Source organism: Engraulis encrasicolus, chromosome 11 (assembly GCF_034702125.1).
Source record: "Engraulis encrasicolus isolate BLACKSEA-1 chromosome 11, IST_EnEncr_1.0, whole genome shotgun sequence".
In the NCBI taxonomy this organism is placed as follows: Eukaryota; Metazoa; Chordata; class Actinopteri; order Clupeiformes; family Engraulidae; genus Engraulis; species Engraulis encrasicolus.
Window position 1 is genome coordinate 503,416 of NC_085867.1, and position 11,714 is coordinate 515,129.

Consider the following 11,714-nt stretch of genomic DNA (forward strand, 5'->3'; position numbering starts at 1 on the left):
ATTTACAATCATTGCGTTGCTACAGAGATTTCAGATACACATATCACTTTCCTTCAAACTTGATCCACCTTCCTGCAGCTGATCACTTGAATTGATCTCTAATGATGACTCTAGATACTTTTTTCGAACAACTAGTTCCAATTTACCTTCCAACATGATCCTGTGGGAAGTGTGAGCCTATATATACCAGAACATATACATGACCATCATAATGACGGTGGGAACATGGTCATTTTTTCACTTTAAACACAGAATATAACAATGAGTAATATTTTCATGCAAACCAAAAATATTCCTTCAAGATAAATGGCTTTCTGATTGAGAAATTTAGCTCCAAGAGGTGCATTGCATGATGGGACATGCATGATGGTGCATGATGGGTAAATCCACTTTGTGTAAGCACACTTCGAAGATATTTGAGTGAAATACAATCATGGTGCACTTAGAAAAAGTGTACTTGCAATATGTTGAAGAAATACTATAGAAAATCACACTTCGAAGACATTTGGGTGAAGTGTAATCAAGCACTTTTAAAAAGTACAATTGCAATATGTTATTAAAAAATACACTTTTTGTAAGTTCACTATTAGAACACTATTAGTATATTCCTCTAAATACACTTTAGCCAAACATCTTCGAAGTCCACTTGAAGTATGGTTCGCTAAGTGTACTTTCTTTGAGAGCAACTTAATTACATCTAATTTTAAGTACACTTTAAATAAGCATATTGTAAACATACTTTTTCATAGCACAAAAAGCACGAGTGCACTTTTAACATGCTAAGTACACTTCAGTCATGCTTTTATTGTACTAAATTGAACCACTTTTTCACCTGGGCAACCACCACGTGAGGGAACTCACTACATTACATTACATTACATTACATTACATTTGTCAGACACTTTATAACCAAAGCGACTTACAATCGAGGGCATAATGATGGGCAACATCTCTAGCAGATACAAAGTGCACAGGAAATATACACACACAAACAAACACACTCACAAACTAAACTAAACTAAACTAAACATCATGTCAGGAGTCTGCCCTGGGGCAAGGCCAGTTCAAGGCCAGTTCAAGGCCAGTTCAAGGCCAGTTCAAGCAATCTAGTAGATTCTCTCGAAAGAGGAATGTCTTTAGTTGTTTCTTGAAAGCTGCAAGAGATGTGCTCAGTCTTGCTGCCTCTGGGAGACTGTTCCACCACTTGGGTACCACAACGGAGAACAATCTTGACTGGGAGTACCTAGAGCGACTGGATGGCAGAGCCAGACGGCTTGTGCTGGATGAGCGCAGGTCTCTTCCAGTAACATAGGGCGTTAGTAGATCCTTAAGATAAACTGGGGCCGTTCCTGTGATGGTTTTGTAGGCAAGGGTCAATGCCTTGTGCTTGATCCGGGCGGCGATTGGTAACCAGTGCAACTCAATAAATAGAGGAGTAACATGGGTCCTTTTGGGTTGATTGAATACATACACATCATGTCAAGAGTCTGGCCTGGGGCTAGGGCAGCTCAAACATTAGTCTAGTAGATAGTCACGGAAGAGGAGAGTCTACTTGCTTCTTGAAGGCTGCAAGAGATGTGCTTAGTCCTCCACCACTTGGGAACAACTCACTAACTACCCCAGTCAACACTTGGTTTACTACAGTAGCATCCATCCATCTCACACAATGCTGACCAAGCTGTGCTGTGGTTACTAGGTTGATGCTCATGTGTCTGTAATGTCAGTGCATGGACTACTGCTGTCATGTGTTAGTATTAATGTGCATGTGTTACTGCTATCAATGACTATACATGCATTGCCTGCTGTTGGCACATGAACGTAAGCATGTGCATGAGTTGTTCCTGGTATGCGTCTATGGCAAACTCTGTGTATTTATTCTAATCTATTCTGCTTTGTACTGGTGAAAGCTTTTCTTTACTCAGTGTGTGTGCGTGTGTGTGTTGCGTGTGTTGCGTGTGTGTGTTTGTGTGTGTGTGTGTGTGTGTGTGTGTGTGTTGCGTGTGTTGCGTGTGTGTGTTGCGTGTGTGTGTGTGTGTGTGTGTGTGTGTGTGTGTGTGTGTGTGTGTGTGTGTGTGTGTGTTGCGTGTGTTGCGTGTGTGTGTGTGTGTGTGTGTGTGTGTGTGTGTGTGTGTGTGTGCGTGCGTGTGTGTTGCAGCCTGCTCACTGTCCTGGGCTAAGCAGTGGTGTGCGGAGGTGCGTGCAGCGCAGTACCCGGACGACTGTTCCGGAATGCTGCAGGCTTCCGGAATGTTGCAGGCTTCCGGAATGCTGCAGGGTTCTGGAATGCTGCAGCTGGGTCCGATGCAGCAGCGGCGCATGCGACGTCACCGCACCATCTTCACTGAGGCCCAACTGGACGCCCTGGAACAGCTGTTCACACAGAACCAGTACCCCGATATACACACACGCGAGGAGCTGGCCCGCCACACACACCTGAGGGAGGAGAGAGTGGAGGTGAGATTACTAGATTACTAGATTACTAGATTAACAGGTACCCAGATATACACACACGCGAGGAGCTGGCACACTGAAGAGAGAGGAGAGAGTGGAGGTGAAATTACTAGATTACTAGATTAACTAGATTAACCAGTACCCAGATATACCCACACGCAAGGAGCGGTGTAGTCTACTTGTTTGAAGTGGGTATACTGTATATATTTATGCGATTCTAAATAATGGATAAATCAAGTTTAAGTGGGTATACTGAAGCCCCTAAAATTTAGAAGTGGGTATACTGTGTATACCTGCGTTCTACGTAGACTACACCACTGCACACGAGGAGCTGGCCCGCCACACACACCTGAGAGAGGAGAGAGTGGAGGTGAGATTAACTAGTACCCCGACATTCACACATTTGGTTATTATTAACTAGTACCCCGACATCCACACGCGCGGAGCTCACACACTGCACACACAGCTCATAGAGGTGAGATTAGATTAAAGTATTATCCAACACTACCAAAGCATACAGATATTAGATTATATTCACCAGCACCCCGACATCCAAGATCCAAGATTGTTTTTATTTGTCCCGAGGGAATTTTATTTATTCATTTTTATTTGGCTTGTATACCTTTATTTTGGACATGACCGTGACCGCTGACAGCGGAGGGGAGGATAGAGGTGAGAAGTCACTCAGGCAGCAGAGGCTCTACCCATCTGCGGGCCCTAGGCAAAATACAGACATGGGCCCTCATGAGTGACTTTGGCTGGTAATTATAATGGCCGGGCTGACTGTTGAGGGTTCCCCTACAATGGGTAAATTAAGTGAGGCCCTATGCAACGGCTTAGTCTGCTTATCGATAAAACCTAGCCTGATTTTCATCGACTTTCAAATCTGTTCGAGACTTGGTCTGACCAAGAGCATAACAATTAACGTCTCCCAAACAGCATTGTTGACCCGCCTCCCTTGGTTTGCTATGGTTGATTGGCTCCTGACAAAGAGGGTGGAGTTCCCAATTTTTCGGGAGATCAGAAATTATATTTACATTGCTCTTGGCCTGACTAGTAGCGAAGGAGCTGAAGGAGGGCACAGTCTGGCGAGGTAAACCCGCCTCTGCAGTCAAAATGCCATTGACTTCTGTTCTCACACATCAGTGTAATAAGTTATGTCAGATTAGATGACATTCATTTCAATCCAACTGTCTATTACTCATCCACAGAGATGAGAAGCTTGCCCTGCAAAGATACACACCTGGTGGGCAAAGGTGAGCTGAGGTGTAAAAAGTAAAAGTACATTTGTGGTGTATTTGCAAAACTAGCACATGCATTACATAGCTGTTACACCATTTACTCCATTGTACCTAATGAGATAGAAAGACTGTGTTGTTACTGAAAAACACTAAACCTAACAACGACACAATACAAACTTGATCCAACCAGTGCAGAGTTAGCTGATTGTAAAAGAAGTACACAGGTCTACTGGTTACTCAGATACGTTACTTGTGTTGGGAGGAAACTGTTACTTTTTTATTTTATTTTTTACTTTTGCTTTTACTTTTGACACCTCTGAAGGTGAGACTCTAACACCTGTTGCAGTGGAGTTATTACATTACATGAGCCTGCATTACCTTCAGCCCACCAGCAGAGGGTGCTCTTGAGCCTTTCAGGGCCTCAGGAAGCCTAAAGTGAAAGACAGGTGAAAGCCCATTGGGAAACTCCAACTCCCATTGTCATTGTGACACAGCACTCCACAGCACACAAGTGAACACTGCACACTGCACACAACGAAATTGCATTTATGCCTCACCCGTGCAAGGGGGCAGCCCTCAGTGGCACCCCATGGGGAGCAGTGCGGTGGGACGGTACCATGCTCAGGGTACCTCAGTCATGGAGGAGGATGGGGGAGAGCACTGGTTGATTACTCCCCCCACCAACCTGGCGGGTCGGGAGTCGAACCGGCAACCTCTGGGATGCAAGTCTGACGCCCTAACCGCTCACCCATGACTGCCCTAAACTACTGGGGGTTCTTCTCAACATGTGCACTCCTGTCCTCAGCCTGGGCTTGTGGCCTCACACACCGCTGGCACTCCTCCTCCGTGGAGAAAACAATAACGTTGCCCCACTGTCAGCCAAGCCATGGCAACTTTTGGGGGACTTGTTTTCATTCATTTTTCGTTCACTTTCCCAATTGAGGATGAAAAATTGACATTAGAATTGACATTAATTGACATTAGAATTGACATTAGAATTGCACTTTTGCAAGATATTGAAAAACACGCCTGTCATCAGAGATGTCACCACAAGGCCACAAACAGGCAATGTCACTGGGGAACTGTATCTGGATATTAGGAGGAAGCCCATATGTTCACAGCAATGTCACTGGGGAACTGTATCTGGATATTAGAAATAACACTATATGTTCACAGCACAGCAATGTCACTGGGTAGCTGTACCTGGATATTAGACATAACACTATATGTTCACAGGCAATGTCACTGGGGAACTGTATCTGGATATTAGGAGGAGGCCCATATGTTCACAGCAATGTCACAGGGGAACTGTATCTGGATATTAGGAGGAAGCCCATATGTTCAGAGCAATGTCACAGGGGAACTGTATTTGGTGACAAAGTAGTGCATTTCATTTCCTGCTTTGAAATGACATGACTTCAGGAGTTTCAAGAGTCCATTCAGGTCGCCATGCAGTTCTGTTCACTACTGGTACAGTGTTGACAAGAGTAACAAGCTATTTAACATTAGATTCAAGGATATTGTAATTACACGTGTAAAACAACATATGTCCTAAAACTGCTCAAAATTAATTACTCTGTGTGTGTGTGTGTGTGTGTGTGTGTGTGTGTGTGTGTGTGTGTGTGTGTGTGTGTGTGTGTGTGTGTGTGTGTGTGTGTGTGTGTGTGTGTGTGTGTGTGTGTGTTATTTCTCAGGTGTGGTTTAAGAACAGGAGAGCAAAGTGGAGAAGACAGAGGAGACACTCACTAGGAGGCCTACAGGAGGCACAGTGGACACCTGACATGTAGACACACACACACACACACACACACACACACACACACACACACACACACACACACACACACACACACACACACACACACACACACACACACACACACACACACACACACACACACACACACTACAGGACACTGCACAGTGGATATCTAACATGTTGACCCAATATCTTCAATAAAATAAAATCACATTCACTTTTTCCGAGTGTTTCCTTGTTTTTCCCCCATTAGTCTGAGCAACAGCAGGGTTCTGACCTCTTATGAAGTCTGAGTAAACCATTGTCCATACACTAAGCTGAACTGGTGGTTTATTGTGGTAATCATTACCTCCGCCAAGCAGATGATCTTTTCGGTCGTGTTGATTTGTCCGTCTGTCCGTTTACTTGTTTGTCTGCTTGTCTGTCTGTCTCTCAGCAGGATAACTCAAAAAAAGTCACGAGTGGATTTTGATAAAACTTTGTGGAGTTGTTGAAAATGCCATAAGGAACAAGAGATAACATTTTGGAGGTGATCCAGATCTAGGAATTGTTAAAAAAGATTCTTCACCGTTGCGGGATATGGGTGAATTTTGACATTCTGGTTTCTAACTCCACAAATACAAGGCAGAAAGACTTTTTTTTAAGGGTGTAACATTGTCAAATGTTCTATCAAACAGTTTCCCTGGCAGACGTCTGCACTCTCTGAATGCATTCCTAGTTGCATGCACTTAGCTGTGCAGTTGATCAGTCAAAAAGACTCAGGGATGATGAGTAGAGTAGAGTAACTTTATTGATCCCCGAGAGGGGAAACTCAGGTGCCAAGTAGCGTACATAAATACACATAATGCTAGGGCTGCATGATTATGGAAAAAAACATTATCATGATTATTTTGGTCAAAATCGTAATCATTATTATTAATGACGAATATTGATTTTTTGCAGATTTTTTTGAAAATTATAGCGAGATGAAATATAACAAAATAAGCAAAATAAAATGAATTGTAATAATTATGTAAAGGCAATAGCATGAAACTTAGGTGGACAGATTTCTGGCCAGAAACACCAGCCTGTCAGTAGTATGTTCTGGCTTCAAGGACGCGTTCAAAGGTAGGTCACTATTGCCACAATTAAATCACGATTAAAATCACGACCTCGATTTCACAATTTTATCACGATTTTTGATTACTTTCGATTAATTGTACAGCCCTACATAATGCCCACATGGACATTTCAAGACACATAACACTGGTAGGCTAATAGTCAGGGAGGGGGAAAAGAAAAACTAAAGAAAAAAATTAAAAGGTAATTGTGCAAAAACGTGTTCTGTGAGTTGGGGTAGACAAGATTTACATGACCAGAAATGAGTGTTGGCAGATACTATTGTGATGTAGAAGTAAGACAAATATGACATATTTCAAGGTAATAGGGGTGACGTGAAGATAAGGGTAAAGATGTCTCACAACAGGTTATCATTTCAAATATAGGGCCTAGGCCTATTGTATATGAGTGTTTGTTAAATTTCCCTTTGAGTTTTAGGTTAGTGCATGCACAATTTTATCTCATTCAAAAAAATAAATAAATAATGATGATAAAAAATAAACATTGGGTCTGACCCGCAATTTCATCCCAGATTTGATTTTTTGGCCCCTTCTGAATCTGGCCTTCACAATCTGGGTAGGCAGAGAGTGAGAGGTCAGTCTCTAGAGTAGGCCTAAAGAAGACCTCTCGTACAGTGCAGCAGATGGCTTCTATTTTAGCATCATATGTAAAATACCGTAACATTCATAATAGGTGCGCACCTACAAAATTACCGTATTTGGTGCGCACGCAGATCTGACAGACACAGACAGACCGGTGTGTTTCAGACTTGCACTGATATTCCTACCGGTCTGTCGTTTGAGCTTGAGGACCACATTCGATCTTCACATCTGACTTTATATTTCCGTTGCTGGCATCAGTCCAGCCGAGGACACGAGCAGACAGTAAGTTTTAAGTGCTAAATAAACATTTTGCCTCAGACTGACTTGATGGTTACAATCGGTTAGCTTCGTGCTATCTAGCAAGTTAGCCCCATTCAACCGAAGCCTCATTGAAGCTAACTAGAGCTAGCAAGTACTTCTTCAGTTATTAGACAATTCACCAACAGTAGTTTGCCTTGTTACACGTTCTGCTATTTTAATAACATAGATGAGTATTTGGTTGTAAAACAGTCTTACGTATGGCTAGTTGACATTATTAACTGTTTGAGTGGTCAACAGTTACATTCATAATCAGATTTCCAGTCAAGAAGGAATGTATGCCTCTCGTGACGTCCCATCATGTTTTGATTTTCTAGTTCACGTTGGCCAGTTGTAAAACTAGCTCTAGTTCTAGCTAAAATTTGATTTCTGGTTCACGACACGTTAGCTAAATTAGCTAAATGGTCTGAAAATATTTTAAACAGCTTCTAACGACCTGTCTCGTGGGCAGATGAATGTGGTGGCACAACTGTCAAATCCTGTGAGAAAAGTGTCATTTTCTGTAAGTATAACAAGTTACAGTGAAAGTAAAGGGGTGTCAGGTAGAGAGAGAGGGTGACTTGTAATAATGGTAGTCGTAGTAACTAGCCGACATCCAGTCAAGTGCAGCTGAAAGTAAACTGGTCAAAACAGGAGCATCGTTGCAGGCAACACAAGCCCATTCAGGTAGTGATGATATTACTGCAAACATATAATTGATTTATATATTCATGACACGTTTAGAAATGTACAAAGAAAGTCTAGAACTAGAGGTTGAGCGACAGTTACACTAGTTCTACTTGTAATGACGGTAGCCGCCAACATGCAGTCAAGTTCAGCTCCAAGTCAACTGCTCAAGAGGTAACTACAAGTTACTAACCAGCGTTGCATGCCAAACTGCAGTCAGGCAGTCAGTCAATGGCACTAACATATCCAAAATAATGTTATTCATAACAATGTTTAAACTGAGTTAGCTCCAGGTACTAACTTAGCATCGTTCATAATATAGCTTTTGTCTACAAAGGTGTAGGTTTGGCTTGGAAAGTGGTGGTGGGCAATGTGGGAAATTGTCCAGTCCAGATATGCTACTTTTGCATTATGTTAGTGACAAAGTGGTGAGGGACAAGCTAGGTTTATCTCAAAAGTGGTATGGACATGTCTCCACCATCTACACCAAAATTGACACCCATGTTTGTCTAGAAGTGATCATCTTTTTTGTGTGTCTTCCAGTCAGTCAGTGATGATACTACTGCTAATATATCATCGAGATTTATATTCACTTAGTTCCAGATACAAACATGGGACTGTGCATGAACAGCTTTCTAGCGGTGATAGTTAAGTCAATTCAGGTCAAGTCATGTCCACTTTTATGGTCAGTTTCTTTCATATGCACCGGCCATACAGGGAAATTGAAATGACGTTCCTCTCCATCCTGCCAGGACATAGACATACAGTACACTGCACTGACATTTACAGAGTAGACTGACATTGTGCAAGACAGGACAAGTAACCGTTGATGGACCAATAACACTTTATCTTCTTCATTTTAATCTGGTGTATGAAGTGAAGAAAGTGCTCAGGAATTGTTGAAAAAAAATTTGAATGTGCTCTTTGCTGTGGGGAAAAAAATGTCTGATCAAAAAGGGAGTCCAAGGCACTCTTCTTGTGCAAAAATGTTTTTTTATAAAAGCCTAATCTTGTGTATTTTTCTTGTTTCGTCTGCCAGTCATGTCTCGGTCGGGTGCCTCCCCGCGGCCCTCGTCGGGTCACCAAGGTCACCAGGGTCGCCACGGGGGTCATGGGGGTCACGGCGGCTCCTCTCGAGGGAAGGGGCTGAAGGACATCCGCGTGGACGAGGAGGTCAAGATAGCCGTGCACATCGCCCTCGAGAAGTTCCAATACAGCGAACAAAAAGGTACAGCATTGTGTTATTATTAGGGCTGTAACGATTACATTACATTACATTACATTACATTACATTGCATTTGGCAGACGCTTTATAACCAAAGCGACTTTCAAAAGAGGACATAATCAAGCCAACATCACAAGCAAATACAAAGTGCACAGGAGATATACAGAACAACAAGTGCAGTTGCAAAGAGGGTTAGTTTTTTTTTGTTTTTTTGTTTGTTTTTTTTATCATAAAGAGTAAATAACGAGTACACACACACACAAGCACACACACACACAAGCTAAACTAAACTAAATTAAACATCATGTCAGGAGTCTGCCCTGGGGCAAGGCCAGTTCAAGCATTAGTCTAGTAGATTCTCTCGAAAGAGGAAGGTCTTCAGTTGTTTCTTGAAGGCTGCAAGAGATGTGCTTAGTCTTGCTGCCTCTGGGAGACTGTTCCACCACTTGGGTACCACAACGGAGAACAATCTTGACTGGGAGTACCTAGAGCGACTGGATGGCAGAGCCAGGCGGCTTGTGCTGGATGAGCGCAGTTCTCTTCCAGTAACATAAGGCGTTAGTAGGTCCTTCAGATACGCTGGGGCCGTTCCTGTGATGGTTTTGTAGGCAAGGGTCAATGCCTTGTGCTTGATCCGGGCGGCGATCGGTAACCAGTGCAACTCAATAAATAGAGGAGTAACATGGGTCCTTTTGGGTTGATTGAATATAATTGAACGTTGATTGAACGATACACTCAACTCACGATTCGGTTCATATTGCGATTTTTGTCCTACGGTTCGATACAACCCACGATTTCTGAAATGTATCTCCACTGAAGTTTGGAAACACTATCACATCAAATCATAAGGTTGTTTTCTGGACTGATGGGTAATAAAACTTTGAAAAGGCGTATCACGATACTGCCTCCTTGTATAACGATACAGTATCGTGACTCTGTGTATCACGATACTGCCTCCTTGTATCACGATACTGCCTCCTTGTATCACGATACTGCCTCCTTGTATCACGATACTGCCTCCTTGTATCACGATACTGCCTCCTTGTATCACGATACTGCCTCCTTGTATCACGATACTGCCTCCTTGTATCACGATACTGCCTCCTTGTATCACGATACTGCCTCCTTGTATCGCGATACAGTATCGTGACTCTGTGTATCACGATGCTGCCTCCTTGTATCACGATACAGTATCGTGACTCTGTGTATCACGATGCTGCCTCCTTGTATCGCGATACAGTATCGTGACTCTGTGTATCACGATGCTGCCTCCTTGTATCGCGATACGTGACTCTGTGTATCACGATACTGCCTCCTTGTATCACGATACAGTATCGTGACTCTGTGTATCACGATACTGCCTCCTTGTATCACGATACTGCCTCCTTGTATCACGATACTGCCTCCTTGTATCACGATACTGCCTCCTTGTATCACGATACTGCCTCCTTGTATCACGATACTGCCTCCTTGTATCACGATACTGCCTCCTTGTATCACGATACTGCCTCCTTGTATCACGATACTGCCTCCTTGTATCACGATACTGCCTCCTTGTATCACGATACTGCCTCCTTGTATCACGATACTGCCTCCTTGTATCACTATACTACCTCCTTATATCACGATACAGTATCGTGGTGACTCTGTGTATCACTATACTGCCTCCTTGTATCACGATACAGTATCGTGACTCTGTGTATCACGATTTCTCGGTTCGATACAATATTGTTAGCCCTAGTTATTATTACTGTGCTTATTATCATACAAGGTACAAGATATTGTCATGTATACATTCATTTGAGAATTCGTGAGCAACCAAAAACTTCCCTGCTCGGGAGAGTCCCAAAATGTAAAAATATGAAGTAGAAGTTGTACATTACTATTACATTACACTACATTACATTACTACTGTAAGTCGCTTTGGATGAAAGCATCAGCAAAATGTAATGTGTAATGGGACTACAGATGAAAATGGGCTCAGATTATAAGTACACTGTCCCTGTCAAATAAACATTAAACTAGACATTAAACTCTCCTCTCCTCTCCTCTCTCCTCTCCTCCTTCCGTCCTCCCCTCTCTCCTCCCCTCCTCCCCTCTTCTCTTCTCTCCTCCTCCCGTCCTCCCGTCTCTCCTCAACTCTCCTCTCATCTCTCCTCTCCTAAGGGCCGTACACACACGTCGCTGCTAGTTACTCGCTCAGCGGATGAAGTCAATAGAATGACTACGTGTTCCAGCGAGTCTCGCTGGCGAGTAGGCGAGGAGAGTACAAGCGATGTGATGTGGGCGGGTTCCGAGATAAACTTATTTTATCTTCGAGCGACGCGAGTTAAGCGAGTGGAATGCAGAATACA

The 11,714-nt window shown here is 43.1% G+C and overlaps 2 protein-coding genes across 2 annotated transcripts in view; both read left to right on the forward strand.

Moving 5' to 3' along the window:
* Window positions 1-2,159: 2,159 nt before the first annotated feature.
* On the forward strand, window positions 2,160-5,483 carry LOC134458716 (homeobox protein goosecoid-2-like). The gene is made up of 2 exons (XM_063211141.1): window positions 2,160-2,454; window positions 5,387-5,483. Exons 1-2 carry the CDS (start codon window positions 2,230-2,232, stop codon window positions 5,477-5,479), a joined length of 318 nt encoding a protein of 105 aa, XP_063067211.1. The 5' UTR covers window positions 2,160-2,229; the 3' UTR covers window positions 5,480-5,483.
* A 1,800-nt stretch (window positions 5,484-7,283) lies between these two features.
* Window positions 7,284-11,714, forward strand: part of ythdc2 (YTH domain containing 2) — a 49,925-nt gene continuing 45,494 nt past the window's right edge. The window contains exons 1-2 of the mRNA XM_063209780.1: window positions 7,284-7,433; window positions 9,175-9,363. Coding sequence (XP_063065850.1) covers window positions 9,177-9,363 — 187 coding nt within the window. The 5' untranslated portion in view covers window positions 7,284-7,433; window positions 9,175-9,176. The remainder of the gene's footprint in view (window positions 7,434-9,174; window positions 9,364-11,714) is intronic.